Source organism: Cupressus sempervirens, chromosome 4, assembly GCF_028749045.1.
Source record: "Cupressus sempervirens isolate cs-2001-9-10 chromosome 4, ASM2874904v1, whole genome shotgun sequence".
NCBI classification, from domain to species: Eukaryota; Viridiplantae; Streptophyta; class Pinopsida; order Cupressales; family Cupressaceae; genus Cupressus; species Cupressus sempervirens.
This window is the reverse complement of record NC_143121.1, coordinates 226,800,039-226,821,506: the sequence shown is the minus strand read 5'-3', so window position 1 is coordinate 226,821,506 and position 21,468 is coordinate 226,800,039. Positions and strand designations below refer to the sequence as shown.

General features: G+C 32.6%; 1 protein-coding gene across 1 annotated transcript in view; it reads left to right on the top strand.

Moving 5' to 3' along the window:
- LOC149560819 (putative UPF0481 protein At3g02645) overlaps positions 1-21,221 on the top strand; it is a 103,208-nt gene extending 81,987 nt beyond the window's left edge. Inside the window, exon 3 of the mRNA XM_089823674.1 lies at positions 19,665-21,221. Within this exon, the coding sequence (XP_089679800.1) occupies positions 19,669-21,111 (1,443 nt within the window). The 5' untranslated portion in view covers positions 19,665-19,668 and the 3' untranslated portion in view covers positions 21,112-21,221. The remainder of the gene's footprint in view (positions 1-19,664) is intronic.
- The last annotated feature ends 247 nt before the right edge of the window (positions 21,222-21,468 follow it).

The following is a 21,468-nucleotide window of genomic DNA, read 5'->3' as shown; positions in this document are numbered from 1 at the left end:
TATATTTGCCAAGTTATAACAAAATTCAATTTATACGGAGTATTGATTTTTAATGACATCTAATGGATATGGGATATGTTTTTGTAGTAACTGATTCACCCCTCCCCTCTTAGTTACTCCTCTTATATTTCTAACAATTGATATCAGAGATTTTGGTGCTTGTAGAAAAGGTTTCAAGGACATGCACTAAAGATCATGATGTCTTGTAGAGGGGAGATTCCAAAGTTGAACAAAGATAACTTCAATGCATGGCAAGAACTCATGAGGCTACACTTGGAAACCATTGGAGATACAAGGCTAAGAATCTTGACAACAAATACAACTCTCTTGCTAGAACTATGATTGTTGAAGATATTGGAGTTAAGAAGAGTCATAATGTCATGATCATTGATATTTCTTCATCTCTCAACTATGCTGGATTTGATGAAGTCAAATATTGTGCTACTGCTCATAAAATGTAGACCAAACTGAAGGATGTCTATGGAGGAGATGAAACTGTAAGGAGAGCCAAAGGTAAAAGTCTTAGAGGATAATTTGATTAGATGAAAATGAGAGAGGATGAAAATACTATAAAATATGTTGAAATAATCAAAGCTAGTGTCAATGCTATCAAAGCCTCTGGTGGAATAATTGATGATATAAAAATGGTAAGCAAGGTACTCAGAACCCTTCTTCCTATCTATGCAATCAGAGTGTCTTCTATTCAAGAGATAAGATGTAATCCAAATTATATGATAACTTTAGATACTCTAGTTGGAAGATTGACAACATTTGAACTAGACAACTATGCTAATTATACTCCTAGTTCTAGCAATCTTGAGTCTGTATTTGAAGATAACGTGTCACTCAAGAAGAAAGCTAAGAGGTCTAAAAGAAAACAATCTAAAAGTGAAGAGGAAGATAGTTTTGACAGTGATCTTGAAGCCATTGAAGCATTTCTTGTAAGAAGGTATCCCAAAGGAAAAGGAAAGTATAAAGGTAAGATTCTTCTAATCTATTTTACTTGTGAAGAAGTTGGACACATTGTTGCAAGGTACCCAAATAGGGAAGACAAAGATGAAAAGAAGCATAAAAAGTTCAAAGGCAACCAGTATTTTAAGAACTTCAAGGACTACAAGGACAAATGTAAGAAATCTTGTTTTATTTCTAAAGATTCAGATAGTAGTGAAGATGATGAAATGGTTTACATTGCTATAAAAGGTGAATATGATGATGGAGATAAAATGGAACTTATCTCTCATGTTAGCAAAAATGATACATGGATTATTGATAGTGACTTCTCACATAATATAAATGGTGATAAAACTAAATTTGAACGCATGGAACATTATGATGGTGGTGGTGTGAGATTTGGAAATGATGAACCTTGTTGCATAAAGGGAAATGGTTGTACTTCACTAACCAATGAACTTAGATGTGACAATTATTACTGGGTTGAAGGACTTTAGAATAATCTACTAAGTATGGAATAGTTGAATAATATTGGATTCAAGGTAAAATTCATGAATGGGAAGGCCAAACTAGTGGATGGAAAAGGAAATCCGATTGGGTCTAGAAAATAAATAAAAGGTAACCTATTCTACCTAGATCTCAATGAAAGTTTATATTTTATTGCTCAAGCAGAAGAAAGTTGGTTATGGCATAAAAGGTTGTGTCATGTTAACTTTGATAATCTTATCAATATAATAAAAAATAGAAGAGTAAGAGGTATTCCTAGTTTGAGGAAACCGGACATGGGTCTATTGAAAAATTGTCAAATTGGTAAAATGGGCAAGACAAGTTTCAAAAGTAAAGACTATCATTTAGAAGAAATCTTGGAGCTAGTACATACAGACTTATGTGGACCTGTTGGAATAGAGAGCTACAATGGAGATAAGTATTTTATTCTATTTGTTGATGATTATTTTAGAATGATGATTGTAGTGTACCTAAAAGAAAAATATAAAGCTTTTCAAAAGTTTAAGTGCTATCTGGCAAGAGTAAATAAAGTAACTGGAAAGAAGCTAAAGCCTCTGAGATTAGATAGAGGTGGTGAACTCATTTCCAATGACTTTAATGAATTCTATATTGAAAAAGGAATGAAAAGACAAGTGTCAACCCATGTTACACCTCAACAGAATGGTATAGCTGAAATAAGGAACATATCAATCATGGATTGTGTAAGAATCTTGATGATTTTTGCAATCAAATACTATAGTGGATACCCTAAATAGAGTATAGTTGAAGAAAGACTCAAATCAAACTTGTTATGAAATATGGTATGTCTACAAACCCAATGTAAGTTACTTGAAAGTATTTGGTAGCAAATGTTATATCTTGAAGGAATATAGGAAAGGTAAATTTCATGCCAAAGGTGATGAAAGAATATTCCTAGGATACTCCTATAGAAGTAAAGCATACAAATGTTTGAATCTAACTACTCATAAAATCATAGAAAGTGCAAATGCAAGAAATGATGAATTTGCAAAAAAGAGTGAAGAGGAAAGCAACAAAGAACCTGAGGATTATAGAAAGTTTATTTATTATGAGCCTAATATTGTACCAAATCTATTTAGAAATCAAGAGGCTTTACCTCCTAAGTCCCCAAAATCTACAAAAGCTACCGATTTGCATCCAGTGCAACCCAAGTCACAGTCTGAAGGACCCAAGTCATAGTTAAACACCATTGAGATATTGCTTGAGCAAATTGTATCAGAAGGACCGAAGTCATACACAATGGGACCCAAGCTTAACATAGAAGATCATGAAGAGGTTAATGGAACATGTTTAAAATCCAAAGTACCTATGTTAGCAAGATATGTCAGAAATCATCATGGACCTAATCAGATCATTGGAGACAAGTCAAAGTAGAATAATGATAAGAAACAAATTAAAAGGTACATGTCTGCTTGTTGAATTTGAACCTAGAAGTGTTAAAGATTCTTTGGATAATGAAAGTTGGATTGAAGCTATGAATGAAGAAATAATAGATTGAGAAGAATAAGACATGGAATCTTGTTCCTAGACCTAAGGATAAAAATGTAATTGACACAAAGTGGTGTTAGAATTCTTTAGAATAACTAAGAGAGGGCAGGGGGGGGTGTGAATCAGTTATCCAAGGTCCAAATGCCCTGATAATACCTTTTTTTAACTACTTTATATGAATCCATACACTTTTCATTCATCCAAACTTAAATCAACCATATTAGCAAGTTAAAGTAAATCAACATGCAGAGATAAAATATGCAAGATCAACACATGACACAGTTATTTACGTGGAAACCCAATTTGGGAAAAACCACCAGTAACATGCTACTTGATTCTCACTCTTCTAAAGTGATGCCCTATTAAAAGCTTGCCATGTTAAAGGCTTACAACACACTATTAAATGTGACCTTGTTAGAGGATTTCACCAAACTGTTAGGAATGGGCCTGGTCAAAGGACTTTGGAACATTCACTTGGAGTGTCACCCTGTTAAAGGGTTTACCTCATGGCTATTAAACCAACCTAAGTCCATAGGATTTAAACTATCTGTTACAATTGCTAGAGAGTAAAAATAATGGATTTTTGATTTGATACAACTTACAACATACTTTGTAGATTTTAGATCACTCTTCAGTTCAGTCCTATTGCTTGGCTTTAATCACTTCAGCTCTAACAGCTTGTCTTCCTCTCAAGCTTTGTCTCATTGAGTCTTCTTACACATCATGCCAATGCAATCATACTTGTGGTCATCTATCCAAACAGAGTTTCTATGCTTCCTTAGCACCTTATTTAGCAATTATGCTTTCATGCTTGACCACCTCTCTCTCTTTTCTTCATGACCTTATGACTCCTTAAATAGAAATTTGGTTTTCCTTTTTCACTCAATTCTCCCTCTCCAATTTTAGGGTTTCAAATGGATTAGGTAGGATACAATGTATCTACCCCATATCTTATTCTTATCTAGAAACTTTTTCTAGGCTCCAGTTGTAACCTCAAAAATGTTCTACATGGTGTTATGTGCCACCAGCTCATCATTCTTATCTTCCATTTAATTCACAAATTTTTAGATAACAACCTTGTCGGCTTAGATCTAGCGAATCTTTGATTTTTGAAACAATACAGCAACTTGACATTATTTGTTTACTGATGCTCAACATCTCTGTGTTACTCAAAACTATTGGTTTTTTGATGCTCGACATCTGTTTCCTAGATAGCTCAGCACCTAAACAAAATTATATCACTCAGCACCTGATAAATTCTATGTTACTCGGCACTTGATATCACTCGACACTTGATAAACTTTGTATCACTCGGCACTTGATATCACTCGACACTTGAAGTTGAACTTACTCAACTTTAGCTAGGAATCTATTCGGCACCTACTAGCTTGCTTGGCTCCCTCTCTCTAATGAACTTAGTTGGGCTTTACAAATGACTTAGCTAAAACCTTACATCTTTGATATGTTTCAGTGTGCCATTTCTTTGTGTCTTAGAGTATGTTATCAGTACACTATTTCATTAATGGCTTGACTAATCTCTGTACTTCATTACAACATCATAACTTCAACCTTTCTCTAGGTGTTCTAGTTACATCTTATAGATTGCCTCCTTCTTATCAATCCACCACTTGATAGTATTTGGATCAGTAAAGCAATTTTCATTCTTGGAAGTAGCAAGTTTGACATCAATGACAAAACAATGATTGAGAACATTCTTTACTAGTTCCATATGATCATTCCAACAATCTTCCTTATGATCTTTTCAATTATTTCCAACAATCTCCCTCTTTGGCATTGATGGAAAAACCAAACTAATCAATTGATCAACTTGGTTACCACCAAGATTGTATATGTTGTCTGCTACTTTTTTTGGCTATTGCATCCTTACTACTATTCATATATCTCCCTCTTTCATATATATCTCCCTTTTTCTTTGTATTGATTAGGTTTCTGCATATTTCTCCCTCTTTGACATAAATGCCAAAGATGTAGCATCTTTATCATGCAAAATATAAGCTTTGTCTTGTTGATTTCTTCTCCCTTTGTCACTATGCTTGTGACTGATTTGGATTTTCTACTCCTGCTATCATCCTCTGCGTCATTCTTCTGATATTTCAATGATGTATTGCTATTGATGCAGGGCAGCATCCTTGTTATTTTATACTACTTGAGTTAGGGGTATTACCTCCAACTTGCCTCTTAGATATTCATAAGTATCCTTGGGCAATGGTTTGGTGAAGATATTTGCAATTTGTTCATTTGTGCGAATGTATTCCAACTTCACTTGTTTGTCTTCTACCAATTCTCTGACATAGTGATACTTGATTGCAATGTGCTTGGTTTTTGCATGCATTACTAGATTTTTTGGATATGTTTATAGCACTTGTATTATCACAATACAATATCACAAGTTTTGTTACCTCTTCTTTCATTCCTTTCAATAGATGTGTGAGCCATACAATGTTTGTGCAATTGATTGCTACTACCACATATTCTGATTTTGCAGTGGACTGGGATGTGCATGTTTGTTTCTTGCTAGTCCAGGTAACTAGCCTTTTGCCTAAAAATAATGCACCTCCACTTGTGCTTTTTCTATCATCAATGTTGCCTCCCCAATCTACATCTGTATATACATTGAGCTCAAACTTTCTATTCTTTTTGTAGTATAGACCAAAGTTATCAATTCCTTTAAGATACATCATTATTCTTTTTACTGCTATGAGATGATTTTCTTTAGGATTAGCAGAGAATCTAGCCACTATTCCAACTGCTAATGCTATGTCTGGTCTGCTATGTACAACATATTGTAGTTTTCCAATCATGGATCTGTACATTGTTTGATTGACTTTAGCTAATTCATCATTTTTGGATAGCTTATTTCCTGTTGTCATTGGTGTGCTGACTAGTTTGGACTCCTCCAATCCAAATGTTTTGAATATTTCTTTGATATACTTTGATTGTGTCACAAATATACCATGTTTTAGTTGATGTACTTGCAATCCAACAAAAAATTTGATCTCACCAAACATAGACATCTCAAATTCATCTTTCATTTTGTTAGCAAAGCCTTTGCAAAGCACTTCTTTTCCTCCAAACACTATGTCATCCACAAAGATTTCAAATACAATAATAGCATTACCTTCTTCTGCTTTGATGTACATGTTGATGTTATCATCAGTTCTTTCAAATCCTATTTGCACTAGATACTTGTGAAGTCTCTCATACCATGCTCTGATTGCTTGTTTCAAACCATAGAGTGCTTTATGTAATTTACAAACCATATCCCTATTGTTCTCATCAACAAATCCCTCTGGTTGTTCAATATAGACTTCTTCTTCTAGTATACCATTTAAAAAAGCAGACTTTATATCCATCTGATAGACTTTAAAATCTTTATATGCAGCATATGCAAGTAAAGTTCTTACTCCTTCCAATCTAGAAATAGGGGCGAATGTTTCCCCATAGTCTAGTCCTTCTTCTTGAGCATAACCCTTGCATACTAGTCTAGCTTTGTTTCTAGTAATCTCACCATTCTCATCTATCTTGTTTCTGAATACCCACTTGGTGCCAATCGCATTCTTGTCAACTAGTCAGGGAACCAAACTCCAAGTTTGGTTCTTCTTTATTTGATCAATCTCTTCTTCCATAGCTTTATACCAATCATCATCTTGTGATGCACCATATACTATTCTTAGGTTCAAGTTTGCTGATCAGACATGATTTATGTCTTAGTCTATTCCTTGTCATTGGTCTTGCATCTTTGTCACCAATGATCCATTCAGTAGGGTGATGTCTTTTTACATATTTGGATAATATTGGTTCAATCCTTGTTTCCATGTTTGATCTTTCTAATTCAGGGTCACTATGTACTAAGTTGTCAGGTTGTTCTTCATCTATTTCATGTGTACTATCTTAGGAATCAAATTGTGCATTTCTTTCATTCTGCAACTCAGCTTCTGAATGCAACTCGGCATTCACTGGTTGTGACTCGGCTGAAACTGAAATTTGTTGTTGAGTTTTAATTTTATTGACATCATCCTCATCAACAGGCATTCCATCATAAGAATACACAAAGGTTCTGTACTCATCCATTTTCTTTGGTTCTTCAGCTTGGACTTCTTTCTTGACTTGTACTCGGTTCAGTGTATGAACAGCTACACTTACAGCTTCTCTCTAGTATTTTAGAGCAATGTTCTTTTCCATCATTAATGTTCTGGCAAAATCAATCACAGATCTATTTCTTCTTTCAGCAATTCCATTCTGTGGGGGAGTTCTAGGAGCTAATGTTTGTCTTTTGATTCCTTTGTCATTACAAAATATCTTGAATTCATTTGATGTGAATTCACCACCTCTATTTGATCTCAGGCATTTCAAGCTTTTTCCTATTTCCTTTTCAACTCTAGCCACATACCACTTAAACATTTGAAAAGCATCAAATTTTTATTTTAAGAACATAATAGTCATCATCCTGGAATAGTCATCAACAAACAACATTATGTATTTATCTCCTTTATAGATTTGTAATTCCATTGGACCACATAAGTCAATATGAACTAGCTCAAGTACTTCTTTAGATGTATAGTTTTTGCTTTTGAAACTTGACTTTGTCATCTTTCCTAGCTGACATTGTTTGCACATGATATTATTAGGCTTCTTCAATTTTGGTAAACCTCTGACTTTCTTCATTTTATTGATATTGACCAAATTGTCAAAGTTGACATGACATAGCCTTCTATGCCATAACCATTCATCATCAAATTTTGCAACAAAACAAGAAACATCATCCATATCAAGGTAAAATAGATTACTTCTTGTTTGATCTCCTTTTCCTATCCATTTACATCAGTATCATAGATTTTTGCTGTTTTGTTTCCAAATTCTACTTTACATCCTATATTGCCTAACTGTGAGACACTCAACAAATTGTAGTTTAATCCTTCAACATAGTATACATTATCACATGAAATTTTCTCTGTGAGCTTAATGGAACCTTTTCCTTTTATTTAACATGGAGCATCATTACCGAATCTAAGACTATTTCCATCATACTGAGTAAAGTTAACAAACTTACTTTTGTCTCCTATCATGTGATGTGAGCATCCACTGTCTATGATCCACCTATCATTTTTGTTCATACATGTTACCAATGTTGTAGTCTCTTCTTCATCATATTGGTCCTTCATGGCTACATAAACAACTTCATCATCATTATAATCAAAATTTACTTCAACAATATAACACTTCTTGCCTTTGTCTTTGTAATCTCTCTTTTCATCATCTCTTCTAAATTTGTATTTGTTGCCTTCTTTATAATCCTTTTTCTGTGTACATCTTGCAAAAATATGCCCTACTTCATTATAGTTGAAACAAATGATAGGCATCTTACCTTTGAATTTTCCTTTACCTCTGTGAAATCTTCTAGCTAGCAGTGTTTCCAATTTTTTCACATCTTCCTCATTAGTGCTACTGTCACTGGATACATATTTCATTTTTCTTCCTTTCTTTGATTTCATCTATTCATCATCTTTCAGTGATAGCTTGGCCTTGAAAGAAGATTCAACATTCTCAGGTCTGTAGTTGTCAAAGTTAGATAACTCAAATGCAGTGAGTCTACCCACTATACCTTGAAAACTTAGATTGTTTCCTAGTACACATCTTAGCTCTTGTATTGTTGATACTCTAATAGCATAGATAGGGAGAAAGGTTCTTAAGAACTTACTATTAACAATATCTTCATCCAATTGACCACTCAAACATCTTATTGCACTTACCACTTCTTTTATTCTTGCGCCATACTGAGCAGCATTCTCATTTTCCTCCATTTTCATATCATCAAACTTTCCTCTGAGGCTTTCTCTTTTTGCTCTTTGTACATTCTGATCTCCTCCATAGATGTCTGATAGGGCTTTCTATATTTTGAATGTAGTGTCACATCTTTTGATATCATCAAATTCAGCATAGTTGAGTGCAGAAGCAATCTTGTTTGTTTTTCATATCTTCTATAGTAAGAGTACCAGTTGGATCAACATGTTCAGTAACAATTGAATTTTGGGCATAATCTCCAATGGATCCAAGATGTAGCTTCATCAAACTTTTCCATGCAAAAAAGTTGTCTTTGTTGAGCTTGGGAACTTCTCTCTTAGGCATTTTGATCTTTTCTTTTTATAGTCCCTTTAAATCGAATCAACAGTTTGGCTCTGATGCCAATTGTTAGAAATCTTTAGAATAACTGAGAGGGGGGGGGGGGGGGTGGGGTTGGTGAATCAGTTATCCAAGGTCCAAATGCCCTGATAATACCTTTTTTTAACTACTTTTAATGAATCCATACACTTTTCATTCATCCAAACTTAAATCAACCATATTAGCAAGTTACAGTAAATCAACATGCAAAGATTAAACATGCAAGATCAACACATGACACAGTGATTTATGTGGAAACTCAATTTGGGAAAAACCACCAGTAACATGCTACTTGATTCTCACTCTTCTAAAGTGATGCCCTATTAAAAGCCTGCCCTATTAAAAGCTTAGAACACACTGTTAAATGTGACCTTGTTAGAGGATTTCACCAAACTGTTAGTAATGGGCCTGGTCAAAGGACTTTGGAACATTCACTTGGAATGTCACCCTGTTAAAGGATTTACCTCATGGCTATTAAACCAACCTAAGTCCATAGGATTTAAACTATATGTTACAATTGCTAGAGAGTAACAATAATGGCTTTTTGATGTGATACAACTTACAACATACTTTGCAAATTTTAGATCACTCTTCAGTTCAGTCCTATTGCTTGACTTTAATCACTTTAGCTCTGATAGCTTGTCTTCCTCTCAAGCTTCATCTCCTTGAGTCTTCTTACTCATCATGCCAATACAACCATCCTTGTGGTCGTCTATCCAAACAAAGTTTATGTGCTTCCTTAGCACCTTCTTCAGCAATTATGCTTTCATGCTTGACCACCTCTCTCTCTTTGCTTCATGACCTTATGACTCCTTAAATAGAAATCTAGTTTGCCTTTTCTACTCAATTCTCCCTCTCCAATTTTAGGGTTTCAAATCGATTAGGTAGGATACAATGTATCTACCCCATATCTTGTTCTTATTTAGAAACTTCGTCTAGGCTCTAGTTGTAACCTCAAAAATGTTCTTGGGGTTCTGTGCCACCAGCTCATCATTCTTATCTTCCATTTAATTCACAGATTTTGAGATAACAACCTTGTCGACTTAGATCTAGCGAATCTTCAATTTTTAAAATAATGTAGCAACTCAGCATTATTAGTTTACTGATGCTTGGCATCTCTATGTTACTCGACACTATTGGTTTTTTGATGCTTGGCATCTATTTCCTAGATAGCTCAGCACCTAAAAAAAATTGTATCACTTGGCACTTGATAAACTTTGTGTTACTTGGCACTTGATATCACTCAACACTTGATAAACTTTGTATCACTCGACACTTGATATCACTCGGCACTTGAAGTTGAACTTACTCGACTTTAGCTAGGAATCTATTCGGCACCTACTAGCTTGCTTGGCTCCCTCTCTCTAATGAACTTAGTTGGGCTTTACAAATGACTTAGCTAAAACCTTACATCTTTGATATGTTTCAATGTGCCCTTTCTCTATGTCTTAGAGTATGTCATCAGTACACTATTTCATCAATGGCTTGACTGATCCTTGTACTTCATTACAACATCATAACTTCAACCTTTCTCTAGGTGTTCTAGTTACATCTTATTGATTGCCTCCTTCTTATCAATCAACCACTTGATAGTATTTGGATCACTATGGCAATTGTCATTCTTGCAAGTAGCAAGTTTGACATCAATGACAAAATAATGATTGAGAATATTCTTTACCAGTTCCATATGATCATTCCAAAAATCTTCCTTATGATCTTTTCAATCGTTTCCAACAAGTGGGTATTCTAAAATAAGCTAAATGAAGATGGAGACATTTCAAGAAATAAAGCAAGGTTAGTTTCTAAAAGTTATTCTCAAGAAAAAGGTATTCATTATGATGAAACTTGTGCTCCTCTTGCAAAATTGGAGGGTGCTAGGAATTTACTAGCATATGCAACATATAGAGGATTTAAAGTGTATCAAATGGATGTAAAATCTGCATTCTTGATGAGGAAGTCTACATTGAGCAACCTGAAGGTTTTGTAGATCCTAGCAAAAGAGATATGGTTTTTCAATATCACAGAGCTTTGTATCATCTTGAGCAAGCTCCTAGATCTTGGTATGAAAGATTTCATAACTACTTGATAAAGATTGGTTTTAAAAGAAAAAATGATAACAACAATCTATATATCAAAGAAGGATCAAAAAAGAACATTGTGTTGGAAAAAATATTTGTAGATGACACTTTATTTATAGGAAATGATGACTTGTACAAGACATTTTTAGTAGAGATGAGTAAAGAATTTGGGATGTCCATGTTTGGAGAGATAAAATTCTTTGTTAGGTTATAGATCTAGTAGAAGAAAGATGGTATCTATATTACTGAATCCAAACATATCAAGGAGATACTAGTGAAGTTTTGGATGGAAGACTCAAAATTTATTGGAACAACTATGTCTACCAGACATAAGCTTTTCAAAAATATGATTCAAAAGAGGTAGATAAAACCACATACAGATCAATGATTGGTAAGTTGCAGTATGTAGTGCACACAAGGCCTGATATTGCATTAGTAGTTGGTATGGTGGCTCAACAAATCCTTAAGAAAATCACATGATGGAATTCAACAGAATCACGAGATATCTAAAATGTACTAAAAAATATGGTTTATGGTACAAAAAGGGTGGCAACTTGGATTTGAAGGCATTCACAAATGTTGATTAGGTAGGAAGTGTTGATGAAAAAAAGAGCACAAGTGGAGGAGAACTCTTTCTTGGTAAAAGACTAGTATCTTGGACAAGAAAGAAGTAGAATTGTATTTATAGTCTATAGTAGAGGCAGAATATGTGGCAGCAATAGTTAATTGTTCTAATACTATTTGGTTCAAGAAACTATTGGCATGCATGAAGATAGAGATCAAGGATCCAATGGTTATCTTTTGTGATAACACTAGTGCAATTAATATATCAAAGAATCCTATGATGCATACCAAAAACAAGCACATTTCTATAAAATAGATCATTTTCAAGAGAATTGGTACAAGATAAAAAGGTAAGATTGAAATATGTGAATCCAAAAGAGAAAATTGCATATATATTCACTAAGCCATTACCTAAGGATGCATTTTTGTATCTAAGAGGTAAATTAGGGATCATTCCCCTATATAAAGTACACTAAATGTAGTTTAGGGATGCATCAACCAAAGCATGAAGAAGATCAAATAGTTGATGTAGTATTGAAAATGGCACATTGAAAATGAATTAGTACATAAGGTACATTGATATTGACTAAATATTGTCTTTGGCATGAGATGTCAAAGAGGGAGAGTTTTTCTATCATATCAAAAGAATTTTTTTTTGGCAATGTCAAAGAGGAAGAACTTGGTCTGATATCAAAGAGGAAGAGAGGGATAAATGGAAGGTAGAGGGAGTTCACACTGATAGAGGGAGTTTAGTTCTCATCTATGAGAATTAGAATGAAACTAAGGATATATTCCTTACTTTATTCTTTCTCTAAAAGATTTATTGTATTATGACAAGTTGTGTTTCCATCAATGACAAAGAGGGAGATTGTTGGAAACAACTAGTTAATTGTGGATTATCTTTGATGTTACACAAAATGTCATATCATTGGAGATGAAGATAGTTTTCTATGTATGTTGAGCATTTTAGAGTTTTCCTAGTTCAGAAGACAGTGTCTACCCAATTCACATTGTCAAAGGAAAGTTTACAAAAGTTGAGTGTTAACCAAGCTCACTTAGTTAATGAACAAAATGTTGGATGGAACCATAATTAACCAAGCTCACTTTTTTACCAAAGGACTTTTTTTAATATGTGGTGTTAACTAAGTTCACTTGGTTAACACAAAAAAATTGCTTCTGAGTTAGTGCCTACCAAGAATGGTTAGCTAATGAAGGATTTTCTTGTTTTGACATATTGAGTTCAATTGATTCAATGGTTGGTTCTAGCAAACTTAGAAGTTGAATATTAAGTATTGTAATTTTTATTAAAAAAACTTTACAATGTGTAAGATATAAATATAAGGTCAAGTTGAGTAATTGAATGAGAGAAGCATTGAGAGAAGCATAAGTGGAAGTGATTAGAAGATTTGATGATTCTTAGAGGAAGTGAATTAGAAGGATAAATGAAATATCCTTGTTGAGCTGCAAAGATACATTCAATTAGGAAGCATCAAGTATACAAGCTAGAATTGAGATCTGTTATCAACAATTTAGTTGCATCAAAAATTAAGTCATCTCATTGTTACACTCTAAATATTGTAGCAATGATCAAAATCTCTTAATTGAGTTGGCTTAATAGCTATTCATAAATCTTCTAACAAGGTGTCATTTCTAATTAAATTTTCTAAAGACCTTTAACAAGGCCACTCCTAATAGGGTGATTAAATCCTCTAATAGGGTCACACCTACCAATGTGTTTTGTAACCCTTAACAAGGTTGACTCCTAACACGGCTCACTTCAAAAGAGTGAAAATCAGTACCTAGTTTGTATTTGAATAGGTTGTATCAAAGAAAGGTTCCCTGCATCAAGTTTAACAACTTTGGGTAGATTTTTGTTGAATGGAATACTTATCTTTTATGGCTCGAGATAGTTTTTCAAAGGTTCCTATTTTTGATGGATCTGATTATCCTTTTTGGGAAGTAATGATAGAAACATATTTTTTTATCTATTAATGTTGATATTTGGGCTTCATTTATTAATAGCTATAAAGTTCCTAATACTATAATTATAGATCTTGATGAAAAGAGTAAGTATGAAATTGATATGAAAGCTAAATTTGCTATATTTAACAATTTATTTAAAGATGTTTTTGTTAAGGTAATGCATTGCAGTTCTTCTAAAGAAGTATGGGACAAATTAAAAAACACATATCATGGTAATGATAGAGTTGAAGAATCCAAGATATAGCATTTGAAAGAAATATTTGAAGACCTTAAGATGGGTAATGATGAAAAGGTAGAAGACTATCTCCTTAAGATATATGAAACTGTAAATAGCATAAGAGGACTTGGTGATAAAATTGATGATATTGATGTTGTAAAGAAAGTTTTGAGATCTCTTCTTGATAAACTTGATTCTAAGATATGTTTTGTAGAAAAAACTAGAGATATTAACAAGTATAGAATGGAAGATATTCATGGAGCACTTGTAGCTTATGAAATGGAAAAGTTTTGCAAGCATGAATCCACAAGAAAAGAAGCAACATTCAAGCTAGAAAAGAAAGTGAGGCAAGTCTCTTTGAATTTAGAAGATCTTGATGTTCTTGAAGAGAATTTATCAAGGAAATTAAAGAAAGGAGTAGGTAAATACAAAGGTAAAATTCCTTTCAAATTTTTTAATTGTGGTAAAATAGGACACTTTGCATCTAAATGTCCTTATAATAGTCATGATGAAGTAGTTGACAAGAAAGAGAAATCATGTAAAAAGAAATTCTATAACCAAAAGAAGTCCTTTAAGAAGTAGTGAATATAGTAGTTTTGAAAGTGATGAAAATGAAGCTTTATTCATGGCTGGGTAAAAGTACAAAGCTATGTCACCTTTTAGGCTAACTTATTAAAACAACTAAATTTGAGCATTTCTATCGAAAAATATTTTTTTCTCAAACATATGATCTAGATAAATTAATTCTAGCTAAGTTATATATGGCCTTACACTTTTCCAATTGGAAATGTCTATTAAATGCATGTTTTATACTAGTTTGTATCCAATTACTAAAGAAATAAAATTATTTCACAAAACTAGCGTTTGAATAACTATTACTATTTTTTGTGATATTATTTTAGTAAAATATAAACACCATTTTATAGATCTCAAAGTCAAGAATATTTCCATATAGAGTTTAGAGTGTTTTAATTAGATATAATATATTGTAATTAAAAAATTCTATACTTATGTATTTGAACACTAGAAAAGATGTCAATTTTGAGAAAAAAAATAGTAAATCATATCAAAAAAATTTAAAAATTATATGTCATTCTAGAGGAGAGACTTCTCTTTCAGAATGCATAATTTTTCTTCTTGTTATAATAAATTTGTTTTGAAAAATGTGGTGGGAGATGAAAACTATCAATTTTAGGTGAGTTGAAATTTAAATCACTATAAAAGTGAAAATATAGGTCTAAAGTCAATTTTTATTTTTATTTTTTTCTAGCTATATGTGTTATCTATAACATAGTTTGAGTTCAAATGAAAATAAGTTTATTTCCATATAGTTTTGTGGTGGGACTAAACCCCTAATTTTCAGCATTTTTCAACAACTAAAAAATTGTCTATAAAAATTAGGAAAATACATCATTTCTTATTCCAAATAATTATTAAAAATTACAATATCAAACTTTAACCATTTCTACACATTTCATTAGTTTACTTCATTTTCAAATTCTAAATAATTCTACCAATTTTATGTCATTGAAGATGAACAGACATACTTTTGTTAGCCTTTTCCTTTACAAAAGGGTGACACAGGTTTGTGCTTTTACTTGGCTATAGAAACTACTTGTCAAGAATCAGATAGTGATGATGATGTTGAACTTGTTGAGCGTGATTGAGAATGTGAATTTCTTTATGCACTTAAAAATATAAAGGAATTAAAAAAAAAATTAAGTGTTCAAGAAAATCAATTATTAAAGGAATAAGAGAATTTTGAAAAAGAAATTAAGGAATTAAATCAAAAAGTTATAGAATTGAAATTACAAGTTGAGGAACAAAAGAGAATTATCTTTGTCAGTATGGAAGAGTTAAGTTCTAAAGATTAGGAATGTACAAGGTTAATGAATGAAGTAGTATCATATAAAAGAAAGTTAGAAAAATATGAGAACACTAATTTGGATGATATTTTAAGGAAGCAAAGAAGAACTAATGATCTAAGAGGAATTGGTTTTGAACTTGGACAATGTTCTAGTAATAAGAAAGATAAATCTTTATTTGAGATATTTAAATCTGAAAGTAAGGATACAAATCAGAATACAAACACTTCAAATATAGGTAAAAATTCAGATTTTAATTAGATTTATAATGATAAAAATTAGGTTATATCAAGCACTTCATTCATGGGTAAAAGATACACAAATATGTTCAATTCTTTCTTTGACAAGTATTGCTTCACATGCCATCAATGTAGACATAGAATAAGTAATTGTAAATACATATTGAGGAGGTATTCGAAGTTTCCTTTTGTTTATCCCTTTCCTAAAATGAATGGTATGAGATGTTACAAATACAATCTCTTTGGTCATATTATGAGTAATTTCAAAACTAAGTCATTTCAGAATGATCAATCTTATGCTAGTCTACAAGTTGATAAAGAATTTGATACTAAAGTGACTAAGATATGGAGGCCTAAGATTAATAAGTCTATATTTGTTCAAATGGATCTATGTTGTGAAGAAAACAACTTTTGGATAATTGATAGTGGTTGTTCTAGATATGTGATAGGAGATAAAACAAAGTTTAACAAATTGATTAACTACAAAGGTGGTAATGTTAGTTTTGGTGATGATTCTTCAAGGCAAAATAAAGGTTTGGGTTCTTTGATTCTTAGTGACAAAGTGTCCATTCATGATGTGTATTATGTTGATGGATTAAAGTAGAATCTTCTAAGTGTTAGTAAAATTTGTGATCATGGATATGAAGTTGTTTTTGATGATCATGGTTGTCAAATAAAATTAAAATTTGGACAATTGGTTTCATCAGGTAAAAGATCTAAAGGGAATGTATACAATTTAAAAGATATGAAAAATTCTAACAATCATGAAGATGTTTATCTTATGGGATAGGTGAATGAAAGTGGATTATGGCACAAAAGGCTCGGGAACTTGATCTTTGACAACTTGTTAAAAGTTAGTAAGCATCAGAAATTAAGAGGCATGCCATGTATAAGTAAGCCAAATAATGTTATTTTTGAAGGGTACCAACATGGTAAACAAGAAAAGGCATCTTTTCGTTCAAAATAATATTTTGGTTCTAAACCACTGCAATTAGTACATACTAATTCATGTGGTCTTACAAGGACAATATCATTAAATGGTGAAAATTATTTCATGTTTTTGATAGATGATTACACAAGAATGACATGGGCAACCTTCTTAAAGCATAAATCAAAGACATTTAATAAGTTTAAGATTTTTAGGAAAATGGATGAAAATGAGTTAGACATGAAGATTAAATTCTTACGATTAGATAAAGTTGGCAAGTTCACTTTTGATAATTTTTTTGGTTATTGTGAAAATTATGGCATCAAAAGACAATATGCAGTATCTAGAACACCTCAAAAAAATGGAGTTGTTGAGAGAAAGAACTGAACAATGAAAGAAATGGCAAGGACTATGTTAGATGAATCTAAATTTTTAAACTGGTATTAAAAAGAAGCAATTCACATAGTAGTATATATTTAAAATAGTGCACAACTAAGGGTAAAAAACTAAGTACATGCCTTATGAGTTATGGTATGGACATCCTACTTCTGTTCAAGATTTTAGAATTTTTGGAAGTAGTTGTTTCATTAAGAATTATAATGATTTAATAGGAAGTTGTGATTCAAGATGTGATGAAGGAATATTTTTAGGATATTATTCTCAAAGTAAAGCTTACAAATATTTTAAGAAAAGGTTGAATAAACTTGTTGAAAGTGTACATGTGAAAGTGGATGAAGTTTTGCAAGATATAAAGGAAATAAGAGTGGATAATGCTTTCCTACAAGATAGTGATAATGACTTGAAAGAAGTAGATAATATAGTTAATGAAGGTGAAGAAGAGATAAAAGATCAAATAGAAACACCAGAACCCATAGATACAAATGCTATAAGTATGATCCATGTGTGTATTGGAAATAAGTTATTGAATGACATGTTTTTCCTTATTTTTCTTTATGTATATACATTCTAGTTATTATTGTCTCTTCAATGAAGCTACTTTAGAAACTGAAACAAAAGTTTGCAATGAAGGACTTGGGGGTAGTAAGAGAGATACTTTTTATGATCATTATCCAAGATAGGAAGAGGTAATTGATCAATTTATCTGAAGAACATGATATTCTCAAGGTTTTGGAAATGTCTAGCATATCAAATTCCAAAACAATCATCACTCCTCTTACCAATGTATCTTAAGACAGAAGACCGAAAAAATAAAATGAAATGCAATTCATATTCTTCATCTCTAGAAAGCCTTATGTATGTTATGATTTGCACGTGTCTAGATATTTCCAATGCAATGGGAATAGTTAGTAGATTTATTGGTAGTCTTGGTAAACAACATTAAAATAAAGTCAAAATGCATCTTAAGGTATCTTAAAGGAACTTATGATTTTGTGTTGTGTTTTATTAGAAATAATGTATCATTAAAATGACTAATCCTCATATGGCTACAAACATTAAAAAATAAAATAAAAGATCTACTACTAATTAGTAGTTACACATTCTTCAACAAAAGTTGAAAACATTTCTCTCACCTAAAGCCAAAAGAGATAAATTGGTTGCAATACTTATTTGGTGATTTTGATTATCTTCTACAAGGTTCCATTTTATTTTCTGATAGTAAGAGTGCTATTCACATTGCAAATAATAGTATTTTTTATAGTCAACTAAACACATTGAAATGTGTTTCCATTTCATTCAAAGTGCACTTGAGAAGGAAAACATCAAGTAGGGAAGATCAACACCAAAGAGAACCAGCTGATGGACGTACAAAAGTTGTTCCATGGGAGCAAAAGTTGTTCCATGGGAGAAGTTTGTTTTATGATGAGCTTTTCCAGGTGTTATAAGGAAATAATAGTAGGAGAAAAGTAGTGGAATCTCTTTGAAATCACACTGTTGTTGGACTTCAAGTGTTGGTTGGGTTTGTGAAGCCCAACAACCATTCTTATGCCTAAGCGTGTCTCTTCAATTCCATGATACTCATTTTAAATATTAGTGATTGAAAATGTTTGTGTTAAATGGTTTGTTGAACGAAGCTATTTAAGTGTGTAAACAAATTCAATAATGACTTTACCGTCTTATATATGGATGCAGCCAAATTGGTGAACCAATAGAAGCCTCTGTATCATATTGTGTGTGTTCGCCTTTTTACATTTCAAGTATCTTCACACTTATCACTACGTCGAATTCATATGGACGCCAAAAAAAGAATTGTTGTAAGTTCTATAAATCTAATACTAATATTTTTAATTTATATCGTAGACTAATGGAGGGTAAGAAAGTCCTTGGATTCCATTTCGAAGATTGTGCCATCTACTAAATGCGCCACATATGTGTTTCCAAAAGGGAATGAAAAATATCTGATATGAGGAACACGTTATAATTGTGTTGCATGACAATTTGACATAGGAAAGTAATTCTTATTCATCAAAAGTATTCCTACTGTCCCAAATTACAACATATGTTAATTCATATATCTGATCCTATACACATATGACATCATTATATGCATATATAAAATGTAGCAGTTCCATACACAAGAAAATCTGTTTCATACATCGTTTCAAATAAACTCTTGTTTGTCTTTGCGAGGATATAATTATATTAGATGTGTGCTTTTGTTTCTCTCTCTAACAAATGATTGTTCAGTTCGATGCAGATGGATGATCAAAATTATTGTGGGAAAGAGAAAAAGTCAAACGCCATGGCATCACCTACATCATGGGTTGATCAGGTAAAGAGGGAATATGATACCCAAGACAGACCGCGGTCACAGACTGCCCGTGTTTGCATTTATAGGGTTCCTGAATCCATAAAGAACTTTAAGCGGGAAGCATATGATCCTTTGGTTGTATCTTTAGGACCTTACCATCACAAAAAGGGCATAATACTATCTCCAATAGATCAACTCAAAGTGGAAACAGTTCATAAATTGTTGGGAAGGGCTCAGAAAAATGTGATAACCTTGATAGAAGAGATCAGTAAGCTAGATGATAAAACCAGGGAGTACTACGAAGAGAAAATTGCCTGCGATGTAGAAACATTATCATGGATGTTAGCAATGGATGCATGCTTCATTGTTGAATTCTTGAGGTCCAGGATTCAAAGTGATGAGTACGTGAGCCTAATATTTGGAGATTATAAGCAACACAATACGGTGTACCGGAATATAGAATATGATTTTATGAAGCTGGAAAATCAGATTCCCTTCTTTATTTTGGAAACTGCGCTCCTGGCGGTTTATGAAACGGAGAAAATTGCAAAAGATCAATTAATTAAACTGCTGAATGCATCCCGTCTGTTTCAAGGCTATCCATTCTCTTTCTCAGCAGTATCTGACAAAAATCATGAATCAAATCTTGAGGAGCATATAAAGAATAAACCACGCCATCTTCTAGATCTGCACAGAATGGTGATTACACATCTTTTGACATCTTCAAATCAGCAATCACCTTCTCATGCTCTTAAAATCAATAAAAACTATAGACGTTTGGGATGTAGAAAGAATGCAGCAAGGGCTCTTTCTTCCCAACTATCAGTTTCTCTTGATAATGCCAAGTTTACTCCCCGTGCTGAATTATTAGTGAAGACTGGTATCAAATTTGAACAAGGCAAGCTGTGTTATGAAAAGAGAAGGTTTGGGAGAAGTAAGATTTGCCTCTACCAAATAAATGTGGACGACAGCACAGAAGTATTACTGCGGAACTTAATGGCTTATGAAGAGTGCCGAAGATGCTCGTGGTCTAAGGAAGAGACTGTCATTTCGCAGTATGTTATTATGTTGCAGAATTTAATCGATTCAGAAAAAGATGTTTCTGTGCTGAGAAAAGCTGAAGTCATTTATAGCGATATCTGCAGTGACAAATATGTAGGTCGCATTTTCAATGATATTGCCAGAGAAATCACATTTGATTCAAGTGTGGTGTTGGATGATCTGAGGAAACACGCAAGGAAACATTGTCACAGTCGATATAATGTATGGATGAACCAGATGAGTGAAGAGTATTTCTCCAAGCCATGGTCTCTTCTCTCCTTTCTTGGGGCGATACTTATTTTGGGATTGACCATTATACAAGCTGCGAACTCATTTAAGTAGGTGATGTTTGTAATTTGATGTTGGGTGATACTCTTGAATTCTTATAAATTTGTTGTTTGGACACGCTTAAGCAATCATCATCTTAAAATGTTGTTTTAAAATAGTTTAAACATACTTGTTTTAATTATGATTTGGTTTTAACTTATAGTAATATTATTTGTAAACCATTATTGTACTTGCCTTACGCAAATACTATTGAAGGTTCTCCATATTTTTTTTTTCCGCTAGATATTTTGTTGTTATGTTGATTTAACAAGTGCCACATAGTGGCATGTACTTGCCTAAAGTTCTAATAGTTGAAAGTTAAAAATATAATAGTTAGAAAGCAATAATTGTGCTGATAATATTTAATAGTAT